General features: G+C 39.9%; 1 protein-coding gene across 1 annotated transcript in view; it reads right to left on the bottom strand.

Annotated features, from left to right (window-relative positions):
- NAA25 (N-alpha-acetyltransferase 25, NatB auxiliary subunit) overlaps positions 1 to 18,183 on the bottom strand; it is a 62,954-nt gene that overhangs the window by 4,828 nt on the left and 39,943 nt on the right. Inside the window, exons 16-23 of the mRNA XM_054712456.1 lie at positions 15,835 to 15,986; positions 14,506 to 14,631; positions 11,951 to 12,194; positions 8,600 to 8,723; positions 7,459 to 7,524; positions 5,982 to 6,079; positions 4,849 to 4,959; positions 3,154 to 3,300 (exon numbers count right to left, since the gene is read on the bottom strand). Coding sequence (XP_054568431.1) covers positions 3,154 to 3,300; positions 4,849 to 4,959; positions 5,982 to 6,079; positions 7,459 to 7,524; positions 8,600 to 8,723; positions 11,951 to 12,194; positions 14,506 to 14,631; positions 15,835 to 15,986 — 1,068 coding nt within the window. The remainder of the gene's footprint in view (positions 1 to 3,153; positions 3,301 to 4,848; positions 4,960 to 5,981; positions 6,080 to 7,458; positions 7,525 to 8,599; positions 8,724 to 11,950; positions 12,195 to 14,505; positions 14,632 to 15,834; positions 15,987 to 18,183) is intronic.

The following is an 18,183-nucleotide window of genomic DNA, read 5'->3' as shown; positions in this document are numbered from 1 at the left end:
TAATCATAACCCGGGGACATGCTTAGAGAGAGGAACAGAGGAAGAGAGGGAGGGAGAAGAAGAGGGAGAGTTATGCTTATATATAATACAGGCATCAAATTTAATACTATCATCATTTTTAGTTATAATCAACAAGTCTCTCTTCATATTGAAAAGTCCATGGGTCCTAGGGGCCAAATAACTAAAAAATGAGCAAAGCTTTCCCCAGCCTACTCAGAAGTGTGGGTTAAATATTTTCTGCTCATTTGACTTGTGGTAGAGAATATAAAAAACAAAGGGCACGGGAGTATTCAAACACAGAAAGGAGGTTGACTAAGAACTGGTTAGGTTTACGTGAAGTTGGCAGTATTCCAAAGCCTAAAAGAAACCAGGGAAGCACATCTTAAGACCCAACAATACTACTATTTGAGATCTAATCTCAGAAACACAAATGTGCATAAGAAAGTATGTACAAATACATTTCATTCAGTACTGTATGTAAAAGTCAGTTATAGAATAACTTGAAATAGCCAATGGCTGTGGTGCATTCATATTTTGAATACTAAACAGCTGATTAGAAGAAAAAGATTGGCCTATATGCATTAGCCTGAACAGATCTCATGAATATAAGATTGAATGAAAAAATGCTCAGCTTCAGAGTAAAATAGAGTGAACCATTTATTTTGAAAACCTAACAGATAGTAGAGTACATTATAAGTTTATATTAAAACCAGATGGTTTTAAAAAGATACATATAATACTGTGTACTGTCTCTGTGAATATAAATGAAAGAAGAAGGAAAAAAAAACGATCTTGGCACACAACCAGTTTCAGCGGATACTCCTAGGAAGAAGGAAAGGGGACCAGGACTGGCAGTGGTAGTCCAGAGGCCTTCTAGAATATGTTTCCAGTTTAGAAAGGAAGCGGGGGGGAAAGGGAGGGAAAGAAGTAACCTAATGGAAACTGAATTGGAAAAAAAATTTTTTTTAACTCAAAAGACAGCCGAAACCGGTTTGGCTCGGTGGATAGAGCGTCGGTCTGCGGACTGAAAGGTCCCAGATTCGATTCCGGTCAAGGGCCTGTACATTGGTTGCGGGCACATCCCCGGTAGGAGGTGTGCAGGAGGCAGCTGGTCGATGTTTCTCTCTCATCGATGTTTCTAGCTCTCTATCCCTCTCCCTTCCTCTCTGTTAAAAAATCAATAAAATATATTTTTTTAAAAAGACAAGTACCCAGCACTATATGGATCCTATATTTCGTGGCTGGTGCTGCTCAGTAATGTAGAACAATTTCAACAAAAGAAGTAATAAAAGGCCATTGTTGATTTATTTAATCCTCACTATAATCCTAAAAAGTAGGTATTAATATGATTTCCATTTTATAAAGAAATTGAGCCCTAGCCAGTTTTGCTCAGTGGATAGAGCGCCAGCTGGCGGATTGAAGGGTCCCGGGTTCGATTTTGGCCAAGGGCACATGCCTGGGTTGTGGGCTCGATCCCCAGTGTGGGATGTGCAGGAAGCAGCCGATCAATGATTCTCTCTCCCTCTCCCTTCCTCTCTGAAATCAATAAAAAAATAAAATTTTTTAAAAATTTTAAATAAAGAAAAATAAAATTAAAAAAAATTTTAAAATAAAAAAAATTTTAAAATTTAAAAAAAATTCAAAAAGAAATTGAGACCCAATGGTTAAGCGACTTTCCTAAAGTTTTGACCCAGGGCTTAAAAATCTAGAAAGTAGCCCAAAGTTAAGGATAACCTCTAGAATACGCAAAGAGAGGAATCTTATTCCTTGTTTTAGGAGGCAAACAGATCTTTAAAGTAAAACAACCACTCACAGTCACAACAGCCCTGCCTGTCACCTTCACACCCAACAGTTCTTCCCACATACCATGTGTTCTGGGCTCTGCTGACTGCCTGATTCCCCACACAATTCACTTTCCTTCCACCATGTTTTTGTCTGTTTCCTTCTGTTTGGAATTGCTTTCATCCATTTTTATCTGCCTGGTGAAAATATATTATTCCTCAAATGTCCCCTCCCTGGTAAGACTCTTTTTGACTAGCTCAGATTTTTGTACCTGTACCCTATTTCCAAATTCATTTGTATGCATCTCTCCACAGCCAAGTTTTTGATCACTTATGAAGCCTTTAGCACAACAGCAAAATCAATAAATTTATATCTACTTATTAAAAATCTCAAAGATGCCCAGCTGGTGTGACTCAGTAGTTGAGTGTCAACCTATGAACCAGGAAGTCACGGTTCAATTCCCAAAAAAGGCACACGCCCAGGGTTGCAGGCTTGGCCCCCAGTGGGGGACCAAGATAGAGCGTCGGTCTGCGGACTGAAAGGTCCCAGGTTCGATTCCGGTCAAGGGCATGTACATTGGTTGCGGGCACATCCCCGGTAGGGGATGTTTGGAGACAGCCAAACGATGATTCTCTCCCATCATGGATCTTTCTCTCTCTCTCCCCACCTCTCCCTTCCTCTCTGAAATAAATAAAAATATATTTTAAATAAAATAAAAAAAAACCAAAAATACCCAGCAAAGCCCAACAACATAAAGCAATGTGACATTCATTCAAGTATGCAATCTTTTAAGATTTTTTTGTTTTAATAGGTACTGTAATATTGAGTTTTTGTTTTTCAATATTATTCAGAAAAGGGGATGTGAGTTTCAAATAGAGAGTTTGGATTTGGTCTAAAAAGTAAAAATTAAACAGTTCCAAATCTGTAACTACAAATTACCACATTTCCTTATATGTAAAAGTATACCAAAAGGACAGCAAGTGTCTCTCTTCTCAAGTGGGAGGAAGGAGGCAAGAATCCTATCTGGGATGTACCTACTTCTTTAGATTCAATTTCTAGGACTTCACTGAGTTCCCAAGTGCCTGGAAGTCTTAAAGTCTAATGGCAGTTACAGAAGAGGGAGAGGTGGGAATGGTTCTGGATAGTGGGACTGGGACTGATTGGAGGCTGGGGACTGCGGGACAAAGAGGTTGGAAATAAAGGAGGGGAAATGCATCACCCACACTCCCACACCCACCGATACAACAAACTACCTTCTAATCAGAATTCCTGTAAGAGGAGAATGATGAATTGAAAATTAACATGTCCTTATGATAGAGAACATTTGAATATTTCTTTATAACTTATTGCTGATTGCCTACATTCTCTTACCAATGAGAGAGAAGTGTCTTCTAAAATAAGTTCTTCAAGTTTAAGTGCAATTAGATGTGTTTCAAGCCCTTTAATATGATCCACAACATTGGAAATTAAAGTCTGAAGCCCAGTAACATAGTCTTGAAAACTGGTAAAGACAGGTGGCTGAAAAAAACATTTTTAAATAGTTGAAAGATTATCAAACATATTTCTTATGCTTACATCACTTAAGCTATACTAATTTCATACTATAGCATTACTTAATGCTATTAACAGTAATAGGAATGGATAGTTTTGATATTAACACAGTCTTGAAAACCACAGTATATTTAATTGCCACCAAATAATGCTAACTCGGCAACAATGACTTAAGCATTCTTTAAAAATGAGATTTTTAATTCACCCTGGTGAACTAGAGATGAAATTCCAATAGAAAAATATCTTGGCCATTACTCAACTTTGAATTGAGAATCTCCTGGAACACTAAATGAGATGAGAGGACCCCAAGACTTCATTTCTTCTCTTTATGTCTTTGAAATTTCCTCTAATGTTAATAACAGAAACAGAATATTCTAAGTTCTAATAGAAAAATGATGGGAGACTACAGTCAAGAAAATTCTGCTCTAGCTGGTTTGGCTCAGTGGATAGAGCATCGGCCTGTAGACTAAAGGGTCCCGGGTTTAATTCCGGTCAAGGGCACATGCCTGGGTTGTGCGCTCAATCCCTAATAGGGGGCGTGCAGGAGGCAGCCGATCAATGATTCTCTCTCATCATTGATGTTTCTATCTCTCTCTCTCTCTCTCCCTTCCTCTCTGAAATGAATTAAAAAAATATTTAAATAAAAAAAGAACAATGACAAACTGGAAGAAACGGAATCATCTATGATACTGTTGTGGAATGTAAAAGTGTACATTAATAGTAACTTTAGGTCTATGAGATATCCTAAGGAAATATTATAAATTCATCTTGTGTATATGTCCTATTTTAATAACAGCATTATTTATAATATTTACAAATTAGAACCAACCAAATATTCATTAATGGGAATAAGTTATGGTGGTATATTAATGCAACAGGATAGTACATAACCATTAAAGGTAATGAGATACATATATATTAACTGAAATGAGATGTCAGTAAATGTCATTAAATAAAAAACAAAAACAAACTAATAGTTGCAAAACCTACAGAGCATGATTCTGGTTTGTTTGCAGTGGCTGTCACTGCTTGGTGGGAATATGGATGATCTTCAGTTTATTTACACCTTTAGGTTATTTAGATAATCATAAAAATAGGAAAATTATTTTTATTTTTGGAATTAGAAAAACAACAACTACAAAATCCAAATACCAAAAAGCCATTTAACAAGTTCTAGGAGTGTAGCACTCCATTAACACAGAGAGTAACAGAGCAACTCTGATCTATCCTTTCAGACTGTGTACTCATGACTGTTTATCTTAGACACAGTGAATGAAGGGGCAGGGGAGATGAGAGAGCAAAATAAAACAAATGTGCAAACTGTTAAAGTGGTGAGACTAGGTAAGGCTATTTGGGTGTCATTATACTAGTATTTCAACTTTCCTGTAGGTGTGTAACTTTTTTAGAAGTTGGGGAAAGAAAAATAAATGCATATAGGACCCTAAGGTCTAACAACATGCAGGAAAACAAAAAGCAGCATGCAGCCAGATTATTACTTGTATTTCCTGTTATTACCATGATGATGCTGGTTTCTTTTTTCTTCTTTTTCTTTTTCTGTAAATTTAATTTGTATGGTCGCAGGACACTCTCACAGTAGCTGGACACCCACAGAATAATAGAAATAGTCTGAAAGAGGAAAAATTACAAATTCATGAATAATGATTACACTCATGATATCAATCAGGAACAGTTAAATGTAATGGATTAAACAAATAAATTGACAGTTGTTCTACGCAAATCCCTTCAATTTCTCCTCCAACTCTCCACTCTCTAAGTTTTATGGTCACCACATTAATCCAGGCCTTCATCAACTCCGGCTTAAATACTCTAACACCTTAAATCTTTATCCTTTCTTCAGGCTCCACTTGATCCCATTTCCTTTCTCTTGCCTATTAGAAGCGAGGATCTATCAGCATCCTTTTCACTCAAGTGAGAAGTCCAAATTCCTAAACATGGAATCCAAAGGTTCTTTACAATATATATCTCTTCCCACCCACCTCTTTAGCTAAGTAAGATACTACCTTACCTGCAAACCTTAACTTAAATATATATGGAGAATCTGCCCAGTTGGTCACATATATCCTCTGTTTGTTAGATGTTTATATGTCTTCTTCTACACTATAGTGAACACATGTTCATATACATGCAATTGTTATTCATTCATTCAGTAAGTGTATTCTAGGCACTTATAATGTGCCAGTCACCCGAACAGAGAATACTACCCTCAGGAAGTTTACAGACTAGTAGGAGAAGAAAAAAATATGCCACAGAAATTAAAGAAAAGTTAAGTTATCAGTGTTTGTGATACATCCTCCTCTCTGCTAAAAGAGTTTTGATATATCAGCTCCTGGATCATCCTTCATAATGCAGAAACTCAGTAACTAAAGAACAGCAATAATAAAAGAAGCTGGAGGGATTAATTTAAACTACATAATAGCTGAGTCAACAAGGAAAATGAACAGAAAACAGCTAGATTTGGAGTGGATCAGAAATCTTTAAAGATGAGTCCACTATTTTTCAATTAAAAAAGGCAGGGGTGAGGGATTAAATTACAGGTCTAGGATGCCTATTCAGTGTTCATTTTTGAAAAATTAATCCTTCAGACAATAGAGAACAATCTAGTTTTTCAGGAAAAAAACAAAACATACCTCAACAAAGAAGACTAGATTTTCTAAAAGAGTAGGGTGTGTTTTCAAGTTACCATCTTTAACTTCTAACAGATCACCTTTACATTTACTGAAGACATCTAAAAACAGAAAAATATTTCATGGTTTTATTCAGCCCTGTTTCAATGTTATTCTTAGAAACACAATGTACAATCTACTAAAGAATAAACAAATAAACAAATATTAAAGCTTAATCAAGAAAGCCTCCCATCCACACACAATAAACCAAATACTAAAGAATATCTATGTTAAGCTCTTTTAAAAGCCATGTGACTATTGCTCTATTGTCTTTAAAATATAAAAGGTGGCTTTATAAATTACATATTCTAGTGTCTGAGCTTTTTCACAAATAGGCCATTGGCACAATAAAATTAAGATTCCCAGTGAATAATTTAGAAGAACTTGTGCCATTAAGGGCATGGTAAAGATGCACCTTCATAAACAAATACCACATTTAATTCTTACAATCTTGGTCATCTTTTAATTCTCATTCTTCATTTGGGCAATAAAAATTAAAACTGTTTAGAATCCTGAGGAGAAAGTCCCTTATAGATTTAAAATGCTTATGTATCCTTTTACCAAATAATTCAATTTCTAGGAATTTAATCACAAGAAAATACTCAAGTAAGTACCCAAACACTTGTGTCTCAAGATGTTCATTTCAGCATTGTTATATATATGTTAAAAATACTGCTATAAATAACTCAAGTGTATATTATGTATTCGATGGAGGGAAGCATAAACAAATCTAGTACAATGATTAAAAAACGTGGAATATTATGCAGTCTTAAAAATGAATGGAGTGTTGCCAAAACCGGTTTGGCTCAGTGGATAGGGCATCGGCCTGCGGACTGAAAGGTCCCAGGTTTGATTCCGGTCAAGGGCATGTGCCTTGGTTGTGGGCACATCCCCAGAAAGGGGTGTGCAGGAGGCAGCTGATCGATGTTTCTAACTCTCTATCCCTCTCTCTTCCTCTCTGTAAAAAATCAATAAAATATATATATTTAAAATAAATTAATTAATTAATTAATTAATTAATTAAATGAATGGAGTATACATGTAACTGAAATGGTAAGATATCCAAGATAATAGCAAATTACAGTCAGGAAAGCATATATTATACCTTTTCATATGTTAAAAACAATTACTACTATGTATTTCTATATACACACTGTATGGGCAGTTTAGGTGGTTTGTAGGCATATAGACTCCAAAGCGTCAACAGTTCTTACTCTGAGGGAATGGGGCTGGCAAAGGGAAAGACCATACATAGCTGTGTACTATTTATATAATAGGTATCTATGCCTTTTGTAATAAAACCTTTTAAAGTTAAAAGCAAATCTTAAACATACCAAAAGTATGTATTACTTTCAAATCCTCTTGCAAGTTTGGACTTAAAAAAATGAGCTATTATCAGACAAGCAGATACAAAAGGAGACACCACAGTAAGAATGCTTACCTTTTAACTGTTCTAGTAAAGACTTAAATATATTCTCTACTCGCTCCTGGATCTCTACTGTATCCTCTAAAATTGAAAAACAATGAAAAACATTCATTTTTTTTTAGCAAGCTCAATACCTGCAAGCCACACGTAGGCAAAGACATTTTCTTTTCTCTAAAGAGACAGAGAGACAGAGAAAGATGAAAGGAAAAGAAAAGAAAAACTGAGAAAAGATAAAGGAAAAGATTTCTAATCTAGGAGGACTAGAAATCTATGTGTTTCAAATACTTTAAATGACAGGACAGGATGTACAAACCTTATGATTCAGAAGGAAAAAAACCACCACAGCCTATAGAATATTTGTGATTCTCACTGGTTTTAGAGCTTAGAAAGAAATTCTTCTCCACAAAGTTAAAAACTTCATTTTTCTTTTTTAAAGCATAGTTTATTGCGCAGCTAGCATGGCTCCGTGGTTGAGCAGCAACCTATGTGCCAGGAGGTCACAGTTCCATTTCCAGTCAAGCTCGATCCCAGTATAGGGTATGCGGGGAGGCAGCCTGATTCTCTCTCCTCACTGATATATCTCTCTCTCTCTCCCTCCCTCCCTTCCTCTCTGAAATCATTTAAAAATATATATATTTTAAAAATATATAGTTGTTTATCAATTTTTAAAGAGAAAAGGGAGAGGGAGAAAGAGAGAGGAACACCAATGTGAGAATGCAACATCGATTGGCTGCCTCCTGTATGCCCCTACCAGGGATTGAGCCCACACCCAGGATGAGCCCTTGACTGGGAATCGAATAGGCAACCTCCTAGTGCACAGGATGATGCCCAACCCACTGAACCACACCAGCCAGAGCTAAGGGCTTCATTTTTAAATAAAGAATTCAATCTGAAATCTAAAAATAGTGTAACAAATTAAGAATTTATTCAACTTTTGAACCTAATAAGATTTCAAATATGAAAAGGACTTAAACTTCTAAAACATTACTTTGTACCCTTTTAAAGTACTTCCCTGTAAACCAGGCATTTCCAGAACAACTTCCATCTCCTTTAAAGTTTTCCAAATAGTGAGTTATAGATATTCTGTCACATTTACTAAGTGCAATGTTGCAATGACAAAGATCCACTAAATAGACTCATGCAAACATACACTTACCTAAACCATTGGTATCCAGCTCATAAATATCACAAACAAGATAAAAAGAATTGGTCTGACACTGAGAACAGCCAGAATTAAGGAATCCACCCATTCTGGTAGGCACAGGACCAAGGAAAGGATACTGAAAAAGAAAGGAATAAAGTGATGTTCTTTAAATTCATCTAATTTCATACAAAATAAGAAAACAAATGGCTGTAACTAATGGATAAAAATCTATCATAGTGATTAATTTACATACCATTGATCAGCAAACTATCGTAGCTCCCCCCCCCCCCTCTTTATCCACAGGGGATACATTCTAAGACTCCAGTGGATGCCTGAAACTGTGGATACTATCAAACCCTGTACTATTTTTTTCCTACACATAAATACCTATGATAAAGTTTAATTATAAATCAGACAAGAGATTCATAACTAAAATAAAATAGAACAATTATAACAATCCTATCTAATAAAGAGTAATATGCAGATTGACCATCACTCCAACACACAAGATGGCTGCCTTCATGTGGTCAAAGATCATGCCCCCATGTGGACACAAGATGGCCACCACAAGATGGCCAGCAGGGGAGGGCAGTTGGGAGGGACCAGGCTTGCAAGGGAGGGCAGTTGGGGGTGATCAAGCCTGCAGGGGAGGGCAGTTAGGGGTGACCAGGCCAGCAGAGGAGGGAAGTAGGAGGTGACCGGGTCTGCAGGGAAGGGCAGTTGGGGGGGACCCAGGCCTGCAGTGGAGAGTAGTTGGGGGGGACCAGGCCTGCAGGGGAGGGCAGTTAGGGGCAAACAGGCTGGCAGGGGAGCAGTTAGGCATCAATCAGGCTGGTAGGGGAGTGGTTAGGGGCAATCAGGAAGGCAGGCAGGCGAGCAATTGGGAGCCAGCAGTCCTGGATTGTGAGAGGGATGTCCGACTGCCCGTTTAGGCCTGATCCCAGTAAAATCGGGCCTAAACGGGCAGTCGGACATCCCTCTAGGGGTCCCAGATTGGAGAGGGTGCAGGCTGGCCTGAGGGACACCCCCCCACACACACGAATTTCGTGCACCAGGCCTTTAGATATAATAAAGAGGTAATATGCAAATTGACCATCACTCCAACACACAAGATGGCTTCCCCCATGTTGTCCAAGATGGCCACCCCATGTGGACACAAGATGGCCACCACAAGATGGCCTGCAGGGGAGGGCAGTTGAGGGCGATCAGGCCTGCAGGGGAGGGCTTTAGGGGTGACCAGGCCAACAGAGGAGGTCAGTTGGGGATGACCAGGCTGGCAGGGGAGGGCAGTTGGGGGAGACCCAGGCCTGCAGGGGAGGGCAGTTGGGGGGGTGGACCAGGCCGGCAGGGGAAGGCAGTTAGGGGCAATTGGGCCAGCAGGGGAGGGCAGTTAGGGGAGACCAGGCTGGCAGGGACAGCAGTTAGGGGCAATCGGGCTGGCAGGGGAGGGCAGTAAGGGGCAATCAGGCCTGCAGGGGAGGGCAGTTGGGGGCAACCAGGCTGGCAAGGGAAAACAGGGGTGACCGGGCCAGCAGAGGACGGCAGTTGGGGGTGACCAAGCCTGCAGGGGAGGGCAGTTAGGGGCAATCGGGCCACAGGGGAGCAGTTAGGCATCGATCAGGCTGGCAGGGGAGTGGTTAGGGGGTGATCAGGCTGGCAGGCAGATGCGGTTAAGGGCAATCAGGCAGGCAAGCAGGCAAGCAGTTGGGAGCCAGCAGTCCTGGATTGTGAGAGGGATCCCAGATTGGAGAGGGTGCAGGCTGGGCTGAGGGACACCCCCGCCCCGTGCACAAATTTCGTGCACCGGGCCTTTAGTATAACATAATGAAAGTTAAGTGAATATGGTCACTTGTTTCAAGGAACTCCTTGCTGAAGTCTTAGTATAAGCTCAGTGCTTTTGGGAGGAACACATTGCCAGCAATCAAAACATGTATTTTGCTTATGTCTTCCACCCATAAATTTAAGCCTTTTCTACCTTAACTAAGCACTTATCACACACTGTAGTCATACTTTTGCAATTTGATGTACAACAGAAAAATAGCACAAATTTCTTTCCCCGCCCCCACAATTTTATGGATGGAAGATTCTCCTTACTGTAGATTTTAACAACCTCAGCATTAAGACTTTTTTCCTTTACTTAATTAATTGTGAACTTTCATCTTTTCACTTAAAAGGAAGCACTTTATGGCTTCTCTTTGGCATATCCAAATTGCCGGCATCACTTACTGTGTGCTTTGGGACTATTAAGTAAAATAAGGGTGACTTAAAAACAAGCAGTGCGATACCCTGATAACCAAGGCAGCTAACTAATTGACTAAAGGGCAGGTAGTGTATACAGTGCGAAAATGCTGGACAAAGGGATGATTCACGTTCCAGGTAGGATGGAGCAGGATGGAGCAGGACAGTGTGAGTATGCTACTCAGAACAGCAAGCAATTTAAAACTTATAAATTGTTTACTTCTAGAAATTTCCATTTAATATTTTCAGACTATGTTTAACTGCAGGTAACCAACCGTAACTATGGAAAGCATAACCAGGAGTAAAAGGGGACTATGTTAACAACTAAATCATTATAGAGCAAATAGATAGCTTGCTTTTTTCTCAATTCCTTTATTCTAATGCTACCGTGTCGAGTCACACTCAACATCCGAGTGCAAAAGGTTAAAAATTTACCATCACCTTGCCCGGCTGGCGTGGCTCAGTGGTTGAACGTCAACCTATGAACCAAGAGGTCAGGGTTCGATTCCCGGTCAGGGCACATGCTCAGATTGCAGGCTCGATCCCCAGTAGGGGGCATGCAGGAGGCAGCCAATCCATGATTCTCTCTCATCATTGATGTTTCCATCTCTCTCTCCCTCTCCCTTCCTCTCTGAAATCAATAAAAATATTTTTTTTAAAAAAGTTTACCATCATAGCCCTGGCCAGTGTGGCCCAGTTGGTTGGAGCATTGTCCCATACACCGAAAGGGTTCAATTCCTGATCAGGACACATATCTACTAGATGGCAGGTTCTATCCCCAGTCAGGGCTCATAGGGGAGGCAACACATGGATATTTCTCTCTCACATTGATGTTTGTTTCTGTCTCTCTTGCCCTCCTTCCCCCTTCTCTCTAAATAAAATGAATATATCCTTGGGTAAGGATTAAAAAATAATTTACTATCACCAAAAAAAGTTATTTTGCTTTTCCTCACTTTCCAGTTTGGATATGGAGACAGCCTCTACAACCTCCCAAGTTTGTAATATTTGCCTTTTTCCTACAAATGTCATAAACTGGGACAAAATTCTGTTTCTTACAATTCACCCACCCAAATTCATCTTATTAAAAAGATAGTCATAAATTACTGAAGCTTTGACAGTATATACCTGAATTTCCTTCTCAATAAATCGCTTTCCTGTCTCCAGGGCCGACTCCAGCTGTTGAAGGAGCAAACGAAGAATATCAACCCTGGAGGCTACACCGTTCTCAGTGGTCTTCTCCGAGTTCTTTGGTTCCACAGGGTGGTTAAGACTTGGGAGTCCACTGATCAGCCTCAATGTTAAGGAACGGATTCTTAACCACATGGTCTCCTCCTCCAAGGAAAGTTTCTTATGCTCTTCAGAAACATCCCTTTAAAAAAATCCCCAAACCATCCCTTTTACTAAATGTGTTGTCTTTAAATCTTTCAAAGTTAACTTTCATCAGACAAGATGCCTTTGAGTGGTCCCAGCTTTCATTTTCTAGCTGAATGATCTTAGACAAACCAAAATCATCCAAGTCCCCATTTAGGTATCCATAAACAGGAATGACAACCTACCTAACAAGTTATTTTCCCCTTAACTGAGACTTTTCTGATAATACAATTCAAATGACAGAAAAGTAAAAAGCAGAAGGAAAATGCCCTGATAACCAAGCATCCACCATATTAACAAACTTACAGATTTCAGATTTTTGCAATACAGAGGTACTAAAAGTATGCAACTAAAAGTATTTATACAATTTATTTTAAGCAAATAACACAGGTTCACAATATTCATACCATTTTCCAAACTGCATCTTTTTATGATAGAATGTGTAGAAAAGATTAACATAGCAAGCCTGAGGCTATTAATTTAGAAGAGCCTGCTTATAAGGGTAGCTCTTCGCTGATGTCTAGAAACTTGGTACTCCAACCATTCTCTAAATGACAAGAGTGGCTCACTGTGCCTAGACTGTACAAACCTATTGTTTATGGTGACATCTGTTTTCCTTCTGAGTGTCTAGAATGTTGGTACATGCTACACAGAGCGTACCTATGTAACCAGCTGCTAAAAACCTTGGGCACCAACTCTCTAATGGGCTTTTCTAAGCAGAAACATTGCACATTCATTACTGTACTTTCCATGGCTAGAGAAAGGAGCGTGTGTGATAGGGCACCTCCCAGGAGGGAGAGGGTACTGGAAGTCTGTGCATGGAATTCTCCAGACTCCACCTGTATGTTTTACCCTTGCTGATTCTGTCATGTATCCTTTTATTATAATAAACCTTAGCTGTGAGAACAAGCATATATTGAGCCCCATGAGTCCTTTCCAATCACTAAATGTGTTCTTGGCAATCCCCAAGTCACAGTATATTCAGAACTATACCTCATAGACATATCTCTACACAACCTATTTCCTTAGGTTCCACTTTCCTAGAAGCAGATCTGCTGAACTAAATAGTATATGGATTTTTCAATCTTGATACATATACATATCACTAAAATTCCTGGTTAGGGAAGGTTATATAGTTTCACCCCCATGTAAACGTACAAAAACGATTTTCCCACCACCTTGCCAAGCATAGTATTAATCCTTTTTATCTTTATCTGACAGGTTAAAACACTTTTATTGCTGTAAGATACATTTCTTTGAATTTCCTGTTAAGCCATTTACCCAATTAGTATTTTAGTTATCTTCTTCTCAGTTCTATGTATGAAGGCTATTAATATATACATAAAGAGCCCTGATCTTCATGACCTAGGGGTTAAAGCATCAGGCAACACATCAGAGGGTCGTGGTTTGCAGGTTCTATCCCAGACCTCAGTCAGGGTGCATGCAGAAGGCAGCCAATCAATGTGTCTGTCTCACATAGGTGTTTCATACTCTCTCCCTCCTCTTTCTCTGCCCCTCCCCCCTCCCTTCCACTCTCTCTAAAAAAAAAACTCAATGACAAAAAATCCTCAGGTGAGGATTAACAAAAATATATATTTTGTTAAATATTTTCTGGTAAACTGATATATATATATATGAAAAAATTTACCAACTTACCACATATCCTTAGACCTTTATTTCTATATTTGATCTAATGCTAAGAAAGGCTTTTCCCAACCATTTTTATTTTACATTTTCTTCTAGAATTTCTAAGGAGTTTTAACATAATCTTTAATCTATTTGGAGTCTGTTTGCATGGATGCTATGAAGAATCGAACTTTTAATCCCAACATAGGGGTGAGATTTATTTTCTTCCTTTGATTTACCTATATTTTCTGATTCCTACAACAAACATCCTATATTATAAAAGGCTAATATGCAAATCAACTGAATGACGGAATGACTCGTCGCTATGACGCACACTGACCACCAGGAGGCAGACACTCAATGCAGGAGTTGCCCCCTGGTGGTCAGTGTTCTCCCACAGGGGGAGCACTGCTCAGCAAGAAGCCAGGCTCACAGCAGGCAGTTGGACAGTTGGTGGGAAGCGGGTCTAAGACATCAGTCGGACATCCCCCCAATGGCTCCCAGACTAAGAGAGGGTGCAGGCCGGGCTGAGGGGAGCCCCGGGACCCCACCCCCACCCCCAGTGTACGAATTTCATGCACCGGGCCTCTAGTGTTATTATATTTGTGTAAAAAGGTTTAAAAAAACCCAATTCTTAGATTCATTCTAATTCTTTAAATTGCTTGGGGTGTACTTCCAGTTACCTATCTTTTGGATCCCAGCTGAAGAAAACATTTAAGTCTCTGTTGTCCCGCAAGGCTTCCCATGGAATGTCGTCTTCTTCTGGCCGAAGATTCATTGACTTTATACTTTCTGCTAAGCTGATTGATCTGTGATACAGAAAATATATTTATGTATTATTTAAGTTATAAACCAGCCATAAAAACGTATTCACTAGGACTCTGTTTTATTAGAAAGGAAGGGAGGAAGGGAGGGCTTACTATTAAGAAGTAAAGGCTCGCCCTACCTCATTTGGCTCAGTGGACTGAAGAGTCCTGGGTTCGATTCCGGTCAAGAGCATATGCCCGAGTTTCGGGCTCAATCCCCAGTAGGGGGCATGCAGGAGGCAGTCGATCAGTGATTCTCTCTCATTGATGTTTCTATCTCTCACTCTCCTTCCCTCTCTGAAGTCGATAAAAATATATTTAAAAAATAATAGTAGTAGTAGTAAAGGCTCATAGAAGGTGAAAGAGAACCAAGAACAGATCAGGCCAGCCTCAGTCTGGAAGCCCAACCAAAACAAAGTAGATTCCTGAAATCCCATGTGTGCAGGGATCCTTATAAACACAATATTGCCCAGAGCCTAGCTGGCTTCTATATGGAATCTGGCAGTAGTCTCTCATTCCCATGACATATATCAAGTTCTCTTCCCCTTTCTTTCCTGCACCCCCTCCTATTTACTCATTTCCCCCCCATTTTTCCTTAGTTTAAACTTGCTAATGTCACCCATGAGCCCATTAAAGGCTCTCAGCATTTGATCTTATCCCTTATTTCCTTTTTAGCTCTTATGCAATCCTATATAATAAAAGCCTAATATGCAAATTATTCAAACAGGAGTTAGACTGCTCGCTATGACGTGCTCTGACCACAAGGGGGCAGAGTGGAACATGGCAGGCATCATGGCAGGCGTCGGTGATGCAGTGCTGGCAGTGGGCGGGAGTGGAGGTGCTGCCAGACCCGATAAGAGCAAGATCACAGCAGGATGGTGGAACAGGTGAGTGGGTGGTGCCAGGCCAAGGCAGGTGCGAGCAGGGGCCCAATAGCCCCGCCAATCACCCCACTGACCACCCTGCAGACAGCAGCGGGGTCGCCGTCCGGCTTCCAGGCGCTGAAGGAGTTGGGCAAGGTGCCTGGTCCCGATCAATTGCCCCCAAGGCGGGATGGTGGAGCAGGTAAGGGGGCGGTGCCAGGCCACAGCGGGGTGCCAGATGGGGCTGCGGTGCTGGGGGTGCTAGCTGGGGCCCGATCCCCACAGGCCACCCCAAGGGACCCCACTCATACACGAGTTCATGCACCAGGCCTCTAGTACTTACATATTTGCTTCAAGTAGAAGGTCTAACAACATCCGTTCAGTACGGACTTGTGCAAAATGAAGAGAATTATTCAGCCTGTTCCTAAAAGCGATAAACTCTGGGATCTTCTCAAATGCACCATATTTGTAAGCTTGAATAATATATTCTGAGGTCTGGGAAGGAAAAACATTACCTTGGTATAAATATTTCACAGGTCAGACAATGAAGTCAAACATTCCCAGCCAAAATTAAAAAAGCAACAACAAACCCTCAAACTAAAATTAAGTAAGATGTTGAATCTAATCTTTAAAGGCCTTGATCACCAAGTAGATTATCGGCTTTTTAAAACATCATTTTCCTTCTTTCCTATACCAGAGTCAAATGTCTTCTTTATTACTATTACCACTGGTAATACCCAGCTGCTGCTGCCACCACACAAACTTTTTCTTTGCAGTTTTGTCTTTCAATTCAACAGGACTGGAGGTTTGTTACACCACATCAGTCAAAAATTTGGTTTGTGCCATTGTGGAAGGGATATTACTCCATGTTTTTCTGCATTTAAGACAAACTGTTTTATACAAAGGTTCCAAAACACTAGAATAATATAACCACCCTACCAACACCACCACCACCCCAAAAAAAATCACTCTCCTTCAGAAAAAAAGGCTGCTGCTCGGTTTTGTTTATTTCTAAATACAGTATCACATACATAGGGCATATATTATATCAGGATAGAAATAAGGCGCAAAACAAAAGACCTATAAAAACTCATGTCGTAATCTGTTCTGAGAACAGAAAGACTTCAAGAACCAGGCTACTTGTCCATCCAAACTACCTAAGACCTCTGCTGGAAAATTCCATAAACAAGTAAGTGAAGGCAACACTCACCACACATCTGCTTTAATTTAGATTAATACACATTTACAGATGAAACATTGTAAACAGAGGCAAGATAAAGAATTCTCAACAGAAATTCTGGCACAACGGAACAAAATCTCAGGGAAGAACATTTCATAGGTGGACCTATGCCATCAGGATTAGAAGTCAGGAGGGCACCCCTTCGGACCAAGGAAAGTGTGAAGTTCAAAGCTGATGTCTGCCCTAAAAAATCCTTTCTAGATCCTTTCCAGTCTTTTTGGCATAACCTCAATCAGCTTTACCCCCATCTCCATAATGTTCCAATTATCTGCCCAATAGGAAAATAGGCCAATAGTTAACAACATACCCTCTGATACACAGCCTCGCAGGGTTCATTTCAGGCCGCGGGATTGCGCCACGGGCGCTAATTCAACTGCATTCGATGCGGCTTTTAAACCCCCATGGGACACCTCGGCGAGCTGTTTGCCTGCAGTATCTGGAGAAATTAAAGACGGACGGACACAAGAAAATTAAAAAGATTACTTGTGATCCTGCAGGTTTAAAGAAGGACTATCTGAAAAAGCTCAAGTGTACCTTCTAGCCTGATTAAAGGACAGTGATAGGCCCTATAAGAAGAGGCCAGGACACTTTAAACACATATGCCTATCTGATGGCCCCTTGGCTTGGAAAACATAGCAAGGTTTGCCAGCTGCCCTTGCAATAGGAACTTAGAAGTTGAAAAAAAACAGCTGGTCAGGAACATATGATCCAGAAATTAATCAGGATAAAATCTGACTTTGGTGATTCCAATCAAATTTATCAATTACAAATCCAAAATATGATATGTTTAAAAGAAAGAACCCAGCCTTACTGAGTGTAGAAGCAGTTTTAATTTGAAGTGGTCCATGGACTACCACTTTAGAAAAAACAGCTTTAGAAAGAGAAAATGGGGGCAACAAAGAAGGAATGTAGTCCTTTAACAAACTGAGAAGGTAACTCTAGTTCTCTGGTTGCTCTTTTGACGATAGTCCTCCTTTAATGCCCTGGTAAACTGTCACTGCAGAACTAGGAAAGGGCTCGAGCAGCTACCAATAGGACAAAAGCTGGGAAAGGACTACAATTTGAAGAAACACCCCCTATGAGAACTGCAGGCAAAACTGGAAGCCACCGGCACTTTAAAGCCTTCTAAATATCAGAGAATGTTGTCCATACCTATGCCTATTCATGTATGAACCATTGAAGCTATTTAGATCCCATTTGGATTCCTGAAATGAACCCTGGTCACTAAAAATTTGCATAATACATGAACATCAAACCCCTGAATAATAATATCTATGGATACCTAAAATAAAGACTTTTAAAGGGAAATTTTTAAAGTATAAATATATACTAAGTAACTTTTGAAGATATGAAAATCTAGCACTAATTCTCACATTGTAAAAATCTATTCCCAAGTAATGATGACAGCAGACAATGACCTTCTCAGAGAGAAAATTCCTGTGCAGACCTTCC

Source organism: Eptesicus fuscus, chromosome 23 (assembly GCF_027574615.1).
Source record: "Eptesicus fuscus isolate TK198812 chromosome 23, DD_ASM_mEF_20220401, whole genome shotgun sequence".
NCBI lineage: Eukaryota > Metazoa > Chordata > Mammalia > Chiroptera > Vespertilionidae > Eptesicus > Eptesicus fuscus.
The sequence above is the reverse complement of the archived record's forward strand: the minus strand, read 5'-3'. Positions and strand labels throughout refer to the sequence as shown.